This window comes from Cricetulus griseus, assembly GCF_003668045.3.
Source record: "Cricetulus griseus strain 17A/GY chromosome 1 unlocalized genomic scaffold, alternate assembly CriGri-PICRH-1.0 chr1_0, whole genome shotgun sequence".
Taxonomy (NCBI): Eukaryota; Metazoa; Chordata; class Mammalia; order Rodentia; family Cricetidae; genus Cricetulus; species Cricetulus griseus.
In genome coordinates this window covers 237041351-237057112 of record NW_023276806.1, presented here as the reverse complement: position 1 = coordinate 237057112, position 15762 = coordinate 237041351, and the positions used below count along the sequence as shown (strand labels likewise).

The 15762-nt window shown below is 37.3% G+C and overlaps 1 protein-coding gene and 1 pseudogene across 1 annotated transcript in view; one reads left to right on the top strand and one right to left on the bottom strand.

Moving 5' to 3' along the window:
• Positions 1–366: 366 nt before the first annotated feature.
• Positions 367–2253, bottom strand: LOC118239535 (annotated as a pseudogene).
• Positions 2254–3334: 1081 nt separating this feature from the next.
• Positions 3335–15762, top strand: part of Galntl6 (polypeptide N-acetylgalactosaminyltransferase like 6) — a 1027971-nt gene continuing 1015543 nt past the window's right edge. The window contains exon 1 of the mRNA XM_035451502.1: positions 3335–3472. Coding sequence (XP_035307393.1) covers positions 3335–3472 — 138 coding nt within the window. The remainder of the gene's footprint in view (positions 3473–15762) is intronic.

The window sequence follows — 15762 nt, the reverse complement described above, 5'->3', positions numbered from 1 at the left end:
AATTGTCTTTTAGGGGCATGGAGAGATATTTCAACAATTAAGAGTACTTTCTTATTATTTGCAGAAGACCTAGGTTCAATTCCAAGCACCCATATGGTAACTAACAACTATCCATAATTCCAGTTCTGGGGGATCTGATGCCCTCTTTGACCCCTACAGGCATCCATCACACATGTGGTATACTGACAGACTACTTTAGTACTTGGTGGCAGATTTATAAGTATATATATATATATATATATATATATATATATATATATATAACACTAAAAGCTTACAATAAAATAAGTAAATCTTAAAATCAACATTCTTCTAGTGTCTACCTTGTATTATACATTGGCTTGGCCAGGAAATAATGAGACCTACTCACTTGGCAATCTTGCTCTGTAACTGGATACAGTGTGCAAGTTCATCTACTAAAACTAAATCGGTGAAGTAGCATCCATTTCCACAAGCTGGGATTAGCAGATAGAATGAGAATATTGCGAAATCCTTATTCAGGAATTTTGATAAGGAATTGCTTAAAATGTTACTTTCATTGTTTAATCTTCAAAGCACTTTGAAAGCTTTTTTCCCCTATTTCTATCATCAGTAGTTCCATCCAAAAGTGAGGAAATGGCCAATGAACCTAAATAGCTGTCTAAACATCTTTTCTTGAGGGTTAATTTATTCCAAAACACCTCTCTCTGGTGCACCGCTTCCCGGGCTTCATATCCCTCTGTTTACAATTCCTTTAACTCGGTAAGAAGAAGGAGCTTTGAAAATTATGCAGAATAGCAAAGAGTGTGTACGTGATTTGGAAGTAGTAATAAAATCCTCTGACCTCTACATTTTCAAATTGCACTTGAGTAAAATGCAAAGTTAACTATTTTTTAATTTACAGAAAGGACACATTCAAAGTATTTATTAAATGTGTTTTGAAAATGTTGTAAGGTGCAAGTCATCCACAAAAACAAGTACAACATGCAGCTTTATTTATGAAGTCTTACAGCCAATCTTTATTGCTCCAGTCCATTTTAAACGTACAACCTGAAGAGTTTAAAGTTTAACTCTCCAAGATCATCCCGGGGCTTTCTCAAGTGGGAGACTTGATCCAAGCTGGAAAGAGAAGGCTGGCGGGGAGGGGGAGCAGAGGAGAAGAAAGGCGGGGAGGGAAATGGGAGTGAGGGAGTGAAGAAAGGAAGAGGGTGAATAAGAACCCCATCTGGAATGTAGTCTCATGTTTCAAGCATGTGGACATCACTGTCTGGGCTGTAACAAAGAGGTGACTGTGGTGTTTGGGGAAGGGGGTGGAGGCCTCTGGACATATTGATGCTGACCGCACACCCACAGCCTTACCTAAGTTCACACCGGGAATTAGGTGCACCTGATCCTGTGCTGTCAGGCACACAGGTTCCTTAGAGAGGCCACAGGTTCTCCGGTGTGCTGAATCAGTTTTCTAGAGGAAGGGAAGGGTCCCATCTGCTGGAGATTTAGTTCAATCCTTAGGTGTCTGGCTGGTAAGGGAGGGATGTGTGAGCACAGTGAGGGGCAGGAAGACCTCTCTCAGCTATCAGCAGCAGGAGGTGCAGGCATGCAAGGGCGGAGAAGCGTCATTTAGTGCTGCCAAATCTTAACCTGGGCCCCAGGTGCTGGCAGACTCCAGGGGAGCTGCCTCTGCTCTCCACGGTGTTCTCTGGAAGCTGCAGCTAGAGAGCAGGTCCAGTGTGGAGATTCTCATACTCCCTCCACACAACGTACCTGGCCTGGGCTGCACTCTTGGGGAACCTCCTCTCAAGGACCAGTCCAGACTGGGTTGCCTCTGCTCGCTGCCGCTGCCGCTGCCGCGCCTGACTCGCTGCCATCCACCAGTACGGTGGAGGAATACTCCCATCGCCCGCCTGCTCTGGGCGACTTTGACTCCGGAATATCTGGCCTGGTGCCTTTTGGGTGAGCTCAGACCGGTTCCCGGTCTCCCTGCTGGTTGGAGATTACCCGAGAACAGAGGATCCCCTAGTCCCAGAGCTGCAAAACGATCTCTCTGTTAGCTTCTTCGTTCTCCGCCCCTTCCTCCTAGCCTCTGGGTTTGTTTATATAGCATCTAGCAGCCTGGAGGCAGTGGCCACCCTCTCCTGGCGACTCGCTCTCCCCTCCTGGCCTCTAGGCTCCCGCACGTGGTAGGCACCGGTATCGTCGCCAACAGGCAGGCGACAGCCAGCGGGAGGCGGACGCCTGGGTGCCAGCGCCACGCGCGTTCTCGCTGTCCTCGCTCATCCTCCGCGCGCCCTCTCCCACTTGCCTCTAAAGCCGGGTCACACTTGGCATTTGCAGCCCGCCATCCATCCCTGGACGTGAAAAGGAGATCGGAAATACTGCCCTGGAGGTGCTGGTGATGCTTCACTGGGTTCGTTCAGTCGCTGGAAAAGAATGGTAACATGAACAGTGGAGCGTGAGAGCGTCGGCAGAGGAAGGGGACGAGATTGATGGGCAGAGGACACACTTCTCCAAGTATCTCATTCCCTGATCTGCACGAGGAAGGGATGCCTTTGCGCCTGCACTTCCTGGCTGGACTCTGCTGACATCTGTAGCCTCCTTTCGCCAGGTTCCCAGGTCGCCTAGATGCTGCCTGCAGAGGAGTGGTCTGACAGCGCATGAGGATCCAGGAGTTTGTGAACCCTTTTTCAAACATAGTTCTGACCTGGTTACGGTGTCCCTGTATCCTGCCTGGCAAGCTGGCTACAGAGGGAGTTGAACTTGAGTTCAGGTGGGTTATCCCAAGGCAAGCAAAGGAAGAGCTGTTCCGGGAAGATAAGGAAGGTGATGTTCCAATGTCAAAAGTGGATACTTTTCTTCCAGACACTTGACTGGACCAAGCCACTCCCTCCCATTCAGCTCTTGCTCTTAATCTCCGAGTCTACATCCCGGACCTCCCACACTGAGGGCGGGGAATGGTGGGCAAACAGCCACAGAAAAACACCTCCTATTTGCTGACATTTCTAGCATGCTCTTGACTTCCTCATAACTTATCATTATTCTATGAAACGATCGTATTTACTCCACTGCTTTTTATTAATGGAGGTCAATAGACTTAATGATTTCCTCAGTTGAGTCATTTATTTCTAAACCAATAGATAATGCCGTCGTCATAGTTCTCTGGAGAAAAGTAACTGTGCGTTTGTTCTGCAGATGGCCAACTCCCTCTGAACCCTGCAGATTGGTGCTGAGCACACAACAAAAGTTTGTAGCGTCCCCTCAGGTTCTGGGGCTTCCCAGGAGAGAGGAAAGGACTTTGGTATTAAACACAAGAAGCAGACAGGGAGACTTCTCTAACTTTTCTCCACTGTTACCATTTGCAATGAAGAGGAAACAGAAGAGGTTCCTGCAAATGACTTTGTTATTCACTGTGGCTTTAATTTTCCTGCCCAATATTGGTCTCTGGTCTTTGTACAAGGATAAACACCTAGTGAAATCTGCAGAACCTGCGGAGCATCAGGTAAGTACCAGCCCGGGCAAGGGTAGCAGGCAGACAGGTTAGGTATGCTCCCTGCCTTGGGGAAACATGGGGGAAAGGTATGGGAAGTTTCTCACAAGTCCTCATAAAATGGCTTGTACAGACTTCAGGGTACTTTGGGCTTTGAGCAGGGCCTGGTTCCCAGCCAATGAATGGCATGGTGAATGGAACATAAAATGAGAAAGAACCCGAGGTCAAGAAGAAAAGGTATACTTTCCCAATTGGTCTTAGATTGATTTTTTATTTGAAGGCAGAGGAAGACAACTGACATTTGTGGGAGGCAGAAGTGGGTTTAGTACAAGTTCAATTACAGGGAATAGTTTTTGCCTCTTGTCTTGTGTGTTTATCTATATTAAGTACTTCTGGCTAACTAAGTCATTCAAATTTTAAAGTGGTTTTCAAAAACCAATTCGTTATTTGCTGTATTTTTAATTCTATTTTTTTCAGCAAAAAAAAAAAAATCTTATCCTTGGGAAACTTAAAGTCTGTCTTTTATCTCCCCTGTTGCTGATGTGTGGTAGTATGTAGGGGCAACTGTTAAGAATGTATAAACATGTGGCATGTTTGTCTCTAAGAGTTTTTTGTTGTGATAAATAATACACAGTGTGATAGTTTGCTTTTCATCTACTTAGCATGTAACCAATAGAATGCATATGTTTGCAATATGACTTAATCCCATGTCCAAGTAACTTTCATAGAAAAATAAGGATGCCAAGTATCCTTCACAAAATGCTGATGAAATCAATACTGTTGGATTCCTGCTGATTAGTAAATACAGATGGTACTAAAAGAAAGTTTGAACAAGGAATTGCAACTTACCTCATGAAAACAATATACTTTTCCAGTCACTACCATGCATTGCCCTACAGTATTAATATTCTTAATTTCATGGGTCATCACCCTTGTATTCTATGTACTTTTCAGACATGGAAGAGGCTAAGCAATCCACTTCTAGGCAACAGCAATATGGATTAATACTAACTGATTATTTGCTCCTTTAGTTAGCAATGTTTAATGTTCTGTTTATACATTGAGTATATAGTAGTAAATTATATGGCAGTGATCTGATGATTTTCATTATAAGATATCATTAACAGTTTCTGAAATTTAAAGAAAACTATATGCCTTGGATTTTTAGGACATTGGAATTTTGAGGAGAAATGCTGACATAATTTTATTTAGTTGTTGATCTTGATCATATTTAGCTTCGTTGCAGGACTATAGGTTTTGTTATACCAATAAACCTAGAGGGGACTGAAACTTTGGCTGTGAACTCCCCAAGATATAGAGATCATTCATTTTACTAGTCTTTTATTCATAACAGAGTAATGTTAAAAGTTGTAGTCAATGTTTTACTATCAAAATTGCTACCAAATTAAGAAAATATGAACAGAAAAATACTTTGGTACTGACTAATTAGAAATACAATCTGAAGAATTTGTTGGGATAGTTAACATAAAACTCTAATTGAATAATCTTATTAATGAGACCTTATCAACTTTAACTTTGAATATTGATTTGCAGGCTTAATGGGAAAGCTATTTGTCCATTAGCATAAAAATGTTACATTTCAGCTGTGAAATATCCTAACCTCCAGAGCAGTTTGCCTGTTTTTGGTTCTTGCGACATGAAACTAATACTTAATTTTCAGTAACAAAATGATGGATGTGAAAGGTTTGAGTGGCAGGAGAGCAGTCAGTTGTACTTTCTGCAAGTTTATTGAGGCATAGAGGAAAAAAAATGTTGGTACTACTAATATAGATCTTGCAGAATAAAAATCAATTGGAAAAGTTTTGAAAATTTTATTGGATGAAAAGATACTGGTAAGCTTATGATAAATATCCTTATAAACTTTGTCACTTCTATCCAATTAACAGTTTCACAATTTTCACTTTCTTACAGATTAAAAAATGATATGGTCTGTTCACATCATTATGTAATTTTTGGATGAGTAAAAGTTAAGTCATTAGTAAGTTTGGCTAAATAAAAATCAATTTGTGATGACACATACCTCATGCTGTGATATTAGGATGTAATATTTTGCAAATGTGTCTCTATTTCAATGCTAGTGATTTATATGCTATTGAGGATACTCACAGGGATTCAATGATCAATGTAACCTGTGTTATTTAAATTCATCAATTTATTTTCAAAAGACATTTTCAGAAATCATGTATTATTACTTTTATCTTGATGTTGTAAAATGCTGAGAATAAAAATGATATACAAATGCCAGCACTGACAGCAATAAATACTGAAGCTATTTAGAACACATCACATGCTGAAAAGAAGCAGTATATTTTCACAGCTGTTGTGTGTGAAACAACCAGTGTTTCTTGTTCACAAGGGTTGAAAACTCTACATGGGTTTAAATAAGTATATCATTACACTGAGTAGCAGGGAATTACCTCAAGATAAGGAAGTTATAAACCATGAAATCATTGGAATCTTTCCCAAATATCCAGTTTATTTTTTTTTCTTTCTTTTTTTGTCAGATTGCATCAGGTATACTCTTTCTACCTAGTATCTAATTTAAATTGTATTTATTTTGCAATGTAATTTGAATTGAAAGAAGGTAATTTATAAGACACAGTGGAAAACTTTTCATCTTTTTGAAGTTTAATTTTTAACACATTCTACTATATTATTACCAATTGTTTATATTTATAGTAGTTTTATCTTTAAAATACTAAAACTTTATCATAATTGTGCTTAATACCAAAGAGGAAGTAATAACTTACATAAGCACTCTCAAATTATACTTGTAAGGGTTTTGCTGGTTCCCTTTCTTCATCAAAAATTCAAGTAAGATTGATAAAGCAGTATTGATAACAATTCAAGCAAGTGCACATTGCAAGCTTAAAATCAAATATATAAAATTAATCCTTGCAATTTTTTTAGTATTTGAGATATTTACTTACATGTTTTTGCATTATTATGATTATATGCTATTTTCAGTTGACTTTTTTGCTCATTTTCTTTTTGATGTTATTGATAAAACATCTCTTTTATGCTATTTAAATAATATATCTGTATAGTACAATAAATATCAGTTTATTGATTGTAAAAATATTTAGATAATAGTGATTGATATGTGATTGTTGGGGTGCTAAATATTAATTTTCTCTTCCTCTTCAAAGATGTGAAATGCTAGTATTCTCTGCTTAATTCTCTGAATTAAGCTCAGCTACAAACTTGGATCATAAGCTGTGTATTTAGATGATAAATATGTAGAATAAGACAGTAACTAAGGGTCAACTATTCCTACCCCACTTACAATATTATACATATTTCCCTTGTGTTTACTAAAGTATATATGTGAAAACTCCCCTAAATATTTTCATTTTTTAAAATATTCAATACTTAACCAACTTTACAACTAAATTGGAAATAAGAGTTCCAAAATAATGCAAGACTGTTCAAGACATGAAGAGGCTTTTGCAATTTAAAAAAGATGTAAAATCCATAAAATTTTAAGAACAGATTTCTAAGAACTGTTCAGAACAAAAACAAACAAATAACACAACAAAAATTCCCAATAGACACTCATATTGATCATGTGGGCTTTATTTTTATCTAATTTCAGAATTTATGCTTATTTCATAGATCTGTCATGTTTGACATACAATGAGATGCATAAAGTCCTAAGAGATTGCCATCTTGGATGTGAAAATTTTGTAAGGGAATTCCCTGTTTCCTATGTGACTATGTGCATCTGATGCTTTACTTCACTTTACCCTACAAAATATCCTTTCTTGAAAGAGATGCTGAAGCATCTTCAACTTTTCCTGCCTCATCTAATGTTAATCATTTCCTGGTTTAGGGCTTGTCTTCCCTTTGACAGTGAATATTATTTTCTTCAATAGTGTGTATGTGTTAATTTTTTTGTATAAACACATCAGATAATTAGTACTAGGCATATAGAAACTGTTTCATGCATTCATTTGTTATGTTAATTACTGCTTCATGCATTCATTCATTAGGATAATTACTAAAGCTGAGCAAAATGTATGTTCTTTCCCCATAAAACTTTTTTTAGAAAGTGGAAATGACAAAGATAGGAAATGAAAATTAATATTTTCACTTTGCACCAGGATAGTCCATTCTTAACATGATATACATAGGATGATCTAACCTGTTCTTAATTAGCTCTAATTGTGAATTTTAAAGTAGAGATTGTGAGGAGCTTTTTTAAAATTGATTGAAAATTCATCTGAAATCACTATAGTTGGCACCACATGTACAACTGTAACAAGCATTTTACTTATTTCCTATGACACAGCATATCACTACATGGTGAGTTCATCACATTTCCCTTTGGGAGATCATGTGATACAATGTGTTCTGCTACCAAACTGATACAAAAACACAAACCATAAAGGAAAAACGAAATAGTTTTTTTTTTCTTGTTCTCATTTCTGAGTTACACTTGCCATGCTGAATCAATTACTCTCAAATAAGTTATAGCAACTGAGGTGAGCTGGAATATACAGAGAAAGGCTGAGTAATTTAAAATGTATGCAGAAACACACTGAGTAAATTGTTAGGAGTAGCCATGACAACTTTTAGGAAATTTTCATCCATGTCTCTTCATGCATATGCTATGTCATTGAAGATCATCAAGGGGACATCTATACTCACCTCACAGCAAAAGTTAAGAATTAAATAAGAAAAGAATTCTCTCACCTAACATTGTGTGTGGAATAAAATATGGGCACATTGGTGATGCAATATGTTTCCTTGCTTGGCTTGCCTACGGTGAAGAGACTGAGTAAAGCATATTCAGGATCCTTGAAGACATGTTAAAGAATAAAGTTGTGTTCGTGTATGTGTGTGTGTGTGTGTGTGTGTGTGTGTGTGTGTGTGTGTGTGTGTGTGTTTCACAGTACTACTCATTACTCATGTAGAAAAAAAACATGTAGGGGAAGTTCAGAGGACAGCTAAAGAGAAGCATAAAACAACCTTAACCAGCTATTGGTTAAACTGCACCTGTCACACTGTAAAACTCTGGATTCTAGGATGGTTCTCACATGGAATTGTTATGCTTGCATGGCAATAGAAAGGAGTAAATACAATTCATGCCTGTGATGGACAGCCTGCTCTAGATATGTTTAAAGTTTATAAAGAGATACAATGCCTGCAAATGATCCATATCAATTCCTCTACCATTCTCTGTTAATATAATATTGTCTGTTTGTAATAAATTCACAATATGGTATCAGAGAGAGGATAAAAGTATAAAAGGTTTTACTTCCAATATGATTGAGGAAGAATGAGAGAGGGATTAGCAATGCTCTCAATTGAAATGTATTCATTTTACACATTTACCTAACAGCATGCATATTTTCAGACATAAGACCACACACATGATCTCACTATGAAACTTTTCATATATCCAATTAATTCATTTTCTACCACATTTAAACTACTGAAGTTTCTTGTTTTTTTTTTTCCATTGCTTTGAATCCATAATGGACTATTAGTCAAACCTGAAGCACCATTTAGATACTGTTAATGTAATTCTGGGATATCATGAGAAAGACACAGGAAATGCATCTGTCTCTGGATATGTGTGCATCTCCTTATCAAAAGAGAAAATCACAAAAAGGATTAAGATACTAGAGTCTGCACACATTATAAATAGGAAAATGCAAGTTTTACTATAATTGTGGATTCCATCAAGTGTGCTGCCAGCTACCAATGGTTGTAAGCAGTGTTGGTATCTCAGTGAGGGCCAGTTATGTTGATTTTTAACTCATTTCAAGAATCCTGATACTCAAGGGATAGTATTTGAGTTTTTGGAGGCTAGAAATCCAGAAGCAATTACTGTAATAATTTTGAATATTTTTGTCATATTATAATGATCAAAATGTGCCAGGTGGTGGTGGTACAACCCTGTAATCCCAGCACTTAGGAGCCAGAGGCAGGCAGATCTCTGTGAGTTTGAGGCCAGCCTGGTCTACAGAGTGAGTTCCAGGCAGCCTCCAAAGCTAAGAGAAACCCTGTCTCAAAAAACCAATATAAATAAGTAAATTAATAAATAAAATGACCAAATTACAAGGGCTGTCATCCAAGTTTAAATGAGATGGGTGTTATTTCCCCTTCTTTTTGACATTTCCCCAGTAGTAGAGTATAAATGGACTTAAAAAGGGAATAGAAACCAGTTTCCATGGAATTTTTGTTCTCTATTAGTAGGGCATTATGCAAGCTTTGGAATCTAATTATATGGGTTCAAATTCTGGCTGCTTAGGTTAGCACTTTGTGACATTTGCCATTCTATGGATCTTCCTCTGACCAACTCTTTTATAAGAAAATTGGGTGTGTTGAGACTTTTCTTGCAATGATACAGTGAGGATTAAACACTTGACATACTGAATAGCATAGAAACAGGCACAAGGGTATAGATTATTGTTATTCATATTGTGACTATTTATAAGCAATCATTGTCTTTAGCAAGGTAATTAGTGTCTGTATAGAAAATGTCTACAGATGTTTTCTCCCTGTCAAGACAAACTAGAAGAACAATGCAATTGAAGTGTTTAATCTGTTACAGAGCATTATTAAATAAACAAAATAAGAATTTTTCATTGTTTTGTCTAACACTCAAGTACAAGTTGTTGACATCTTATTGTTTATCACAAAACATTTACTGAAATTCTCTTTAACATATTGCTTTGAAATAATTTAAAAATGAAAATTTTCAGTAGAAAATTTATAAAGAGAGAGAGACACTGAGGAAAGTACCCCATTTGCCTTTAAAAGTAAAGGGTGTGTTTCACACTCAGGTGTCCCTTACATGTAAATTACTAATAAGAATTCAAGAAATTTCCATGCTAATTACTATTAAAAATTCAAGAACTATTGTTATGATAAATCTTTCTGCACAAAGCCGCCAAGCCCCACAGCCACGTGTGTGCTTTATGCCAGCCACCTGCCTGAGTTAGGGCCCAAATGAATACACAGAAACTTTTATTAGGTTCAATGCTGCTTGGCCAATGACTAGGATTCTCAGTTGTTAGCTCAATCTTAACTATCATAAACCTTATATTTTATAAGACTTATCTTATCAGATGCCTTATTGGCATCCCTCCTTTCCAGTGGATCACATTGTGCTGCTGGAGGAGCAAGGGGAAAAAGAGAGAACACTTCCTGTTTCCTTGCTAAATGTAAGTCTCCTTGCTATGTCACTTCCTGCCTGGATCACTACTTCTCTACTACATTTCCCAGAATCCTCTTTGACTCCTAGTCCCTTTTAATTTGTTGTCTCATTGGCCAAACAGTATTTTATTTAACAATAAGATAAACATACACAGAAGTACTTTCCCCATCATCTCCTCTTTTCTGTCTAAAATAAAAGGATAACTTATCTTTTATTATAACTGAAGAAAACTATAACCAAAGCTATCTGTCTTTAATTCTATCAAAGACCATAGAAGGATAATATATAAACTCTAGAATTGACAGAGACATCGCGCTACCTGGACAGTCATCCAAAGTTCCCCTGTAACGGGCATCATCTTCAGCCCATAGGCCACAGTGTGTCTGGTACCCTTATCCATTTTAACAGGAACCCTTCAGTACTGTCTTGTTTTGAAAGTTCACCAGTCACTTTCTTGTGGGTCCTGTTTGTCTAGTTTATATATCAACAAACTGTCCAGGCAAGATCAGTTTCTTGCCCAAATGGCTAATCTTGCCATGTTGAAAGCAAACTCTATAACGAGTTTCTTCGATGGCCATTCTCCTTTCTGAGGTAATTGGTGTGCCAGGAGCAGTTGTGTCTCACTGCCAAGAAAAACCCTAAACCATTTAAATGTCATATTTCTGTAGGTCTTTGTAAGGTTTGAAGAAACCTATCCATCTCAAATACAACAAATAAACAAGAGGAGAAATATTCATATCACAAAATTGACCTTAAAGTTGTATCAATAAATGAAAATCTATACCAATGTATTTATTCCTATATCCTGCCACTAGAGGAGGTGAAGGGAAAAAAAGAGAGAACACTTCCTGTTTCCTTGCTAAATATGTCTCCTAGCTATGTCACTTCCTGCCTGGATCACCACTTCTCTACTAGATTTCCCAGAATCCTCTTTGACTCCTAGTCCCTTCTAACTTGCTGTCTCATTGGCCAAACAGTATTTTACTTAACAATAAGATAAACATACACAGAAGTACTTCCCCCATCAAACTATGTTTTAATTTCCTCTTTAACTTTTGGTGGTGGAAAAAATTACATCATTTAATAGAAGTGAAGTTTTAAAAAATGAGGTAGCCTTGCCCCTCTTCCACCAGCCTGATCCCTACCAAGGATCTCTCTGGGCCTGTACCTGCTTAGAGTGGACCCACCCAGACAAGGAGGAGCTTCCTGAGTCTGGAAACACCTCATTCTTCCTCCCCCTCCTCCACTGGCCTGACGCCTACTGAGAGCCCTCATCCAGTGGCTGATGGAAGCAGAGGCTGACACCCACAGATATACACTGAACTTAACTCTGGAACCTAGTTGCAGAGAGGGGCGAATGAAGATCAAAGGGGTTGGTACCAGACTGGTGAAACCCACAGAATCAGCTGGCCTGAACAAGGGGAACTCATAGCCCCCAGAGTTGGGGAGAGGGCAGGGAGAGGGAGGAGGGAATGACATGTGAAGCAAGCTTGTTGCTAATTTGAACTAATAACTAATAAAAAATTACAAAAATATGAGGTAGAAGTTATCAGTATCCTACAGCTACTTTACAAGATTATTGTAATTCTCAGAAGTAGAGGATGGATAAAGCCTTCTGAATTCTGTTCATTCTTAGTTTTCTAAATAGTTAATTGGAACTACAAGTGGTATTTACAGAACAAAGAAAAGTCATTCCACTAAAATTATCTTACTATGTGATCCACGTTTAGAAAGGGAGAGAATAACAATGTCTCCGGACAGTGGCCATGTAACAAGTGAAAGTAACCTGGAGTCCCACCCACCTAAGCAAATTATATGGTGCTAGAATTTGTGTGAGGTGGGCTCATATGCTTTTAAGTTCAAACATCAGATACTTCCTGAAGATGGAGTTTCTGTCCAGTCCAGTCCTGCTGCCCTTGACTTCCAAATAAACACACAGAGGCTTATATTAATTATAAATTGATTGGCCAATGGCTTAGGCATCTTATCTGCTAGTTCTCTCTTAATTATTAACCCATTTCTTTTAAACTATGAATTGCCACAAGGCTGTGGCTTATCCGTATTGCTCCAGCATGTTACCCCTTTGGCGACTACATGGCATCTCTCTGGCAGCTCCTCTCTGCATTCCTCTTCCCAGACTTCTCCTAGTCTGGTAGCCCCACCTATATTTCCTGCCTGGCTCTATCATGCCTTTCCATTGGCTGAAACAGCTTTATTCATCAACCAATAAGAAAAAAGTATATTCACAGCATACAAAAGGACATCCCCCATCAACTTCCCTTGCCAAAATATATCATTTGGCACAAGTTACCATCTTGAATTTCAGTTTGATATTTTGAAGACTTGGAGATTACTTCATTAAGGTGCAGTTGAGGAAACTAAGTGAATTCCTAAAAATGTAAACATTTTTAGATACCTAGAAAATACCAAGCAATTTCTACCAAATCACATTCCATAACTTTTCCAAGTTTTTAGCAATCCACTAATTTTATTGAAAACTTCATGTGTTATTTAAATGTATTGAGGGAACAATAAAGCATGTACACTTTGTTTACTGTTGTTAAAATACACAATATGCACTTTGCACATGATACTGTGGTAGACACTTAGGAAAAATACATGATGCTGCCACAAATTGATTCTAGTTTTCTGTGGTGTGCATCTGGGCTAAATAATTTTACAATTAGTGCATGTTCAAGCCAGAGTTTAGAAAGGGTAAAAATATGTAAATGCTTTGCAATATTTACCTGTAGCCCAATTCTATGTACATAACCTTCTTATCAATAAGTCAATACACCATCTGTCAAAAGAAATGAGGTAAGAACCATATACACAGAGTGAAAGTGAAAACTAAAAGTCTTTTTAAGTGTAGGAAATAGGAACTGGTGATATGGTACCATTCATTGATAAGTTGAGATAATAGTAGCATTAACTTATCAGGAATCTCAAGATAACATATCAATAATCATTATCACAGTGTGTTTATAATAAGAGTAAGAGCAAATGAACTTTAATTCTAAACTTTAAGATACCATTTATTGATCTTCAAAAAATTGCTCAAAAAGTAACTGATAATTGTTTTTGATACATTGAAGTAAACACATGATACATGTGACCTTACACATCTATATTATAAATGTAAAAATTGACAAAAATCTTACCAATCATATAGTGAATATTCCATCAATGTCAAGTGTTGAGAGTATATACTATTCACCACATAATTCAACAGCATTTGAAATTCTGAAATCAATGTACTTGAGAACTTTACGTAATAACTATAAATTCTGCATGATAACTGAGCATATGCAAAGCCAAGGCATAAGTTCTCAGTTTCAAGTCCATTGCTTAACTAGTTTTGTGGTCTGCAGTAAGATAGTTTTCTTTTCAAACATCCTGTTTTTAAAATGGTTATGTGACTCTTTATATTTGTTAAACTGACATAAAGGTTAAAATTCAAGCATTTGTTTACAAAGTGATTTGTACAAAGTAAGCAATTTAACATGTTTGCATTGACACCAGAATATTTGACTACCAGAAAACAGGTTGCTGAAAGGGGGAAAGTATGTTTCTACACATTTCATTTCACGATTCTTCATAAAATTGATTTCTTCATTGCATGTTTGACTTTGTATATAGTTGTTTGTAAAATTTGCCTTGAAGTGATTTTATTTCTTATTTCACTCATTTTATTCTTTGATAGCCAATATAGAAATAATGTCACTTCATTTATAGAATTTTATACCATGTATCTTGTATTCACACAACTAGATTGTCTATTTATCTCAGCTGATTAGATTCCAACAAAGAATTAAACTCTTCCCAGAATATACATTCAGCATTGAATGTCAAATTGCTGATGTCCCTTTACACACACACACACACACACACACACACACACACACACACACACACACACACATTTTATCTGGTGTTTCCTTTAGGTATTATTTGTGAGTATGCGCTCTGCCCTCATGGAAATAAACTGTTTTCTCAAAATTGTGTCATAGCATCAATTTGAGTGAACAAAGTATATTGTCAGAAAATGTCTTCCAGAGACCTCACCCTCCCTGGGGAGCAGAAAGGGGGTGGGATTGTGGGTTGGTGGGAAGCAGGGGAGGCAGGGAGGTAGAGAGAACTGGTATTGACATGCAAAACAAGATTGTTTCTAATTTACATTAAAAATATCTGAAAAAAATTGTCTTCCAGGTCAAGTGTAGTGTTATTTTACAGGCCTTGAACTGTAACAACATTGTTCTGTTTCTGAAAGACAGGAGAAAAAGGAATGATAGGTTTTGAAACTGTAGTAGAGCTATATGACTGTGGATAGGTATCTCACTCCCTGTCCTAGTGCCCCTAAGGGGGTAGGGGGATGTGTGCTGGAAAGAGAAATGGAAAGCTGTATAAAACTAGGTGTTTGTGGAAAATAAACATTCTTATATTCCATAGTGTGTACACTTTTCTCTATTTTAGTAATATAATACATTAGTGTCAAATTAACAAATATTGAATGACTCTGTCCCTCTTTCATAAATTCTGAAAGGAACTTTTAAATTTTCTTTCACAAGCTCAAAGAAAATGCATTTTTGAAGATTGCATTCCAAGGCAAAGAGAGTGAGTTCTTTTTTTTCTTTATATTTTTCTTTCAGATTTTTTATTTAAATTAGAAACAAGCTTATTTTACAAGTCAATCCCAGTTCCCTCTCCCTCTCCTCCCCCCTGACTCCCACTAACCACCTATCCCATCCCCTTTCAGCTCCCCAGGGAGGGTGATATCTTCCATGGGGGATCTTCAAAGTCTGTCATATCATTTGGAGCAAGTCCTAAGGTGAAATATAGAGAAACATTTCTCAAAGACAGTAAAGGAGTTTGATTGAGAATGTCTGGAAGCACTGGAGTTTCTCTTTGTTCTACATTCCCCCTTTGCTGCTCAGAATCCTCCTTTGCCTTTTGAAATTTCCTTGGAAGAATTACTTTTACCTGGAGATTAGTTTGATCAGTAATTGGCCCTATGAGTGGACAAACTCCTTCAAGAGTTTGAGAATGGGAGTTGTTTGAGTCATGAGAATGAGTCTGCTTCCAGTATTTGAAAGGCACTTGCCCAGAGAATTTT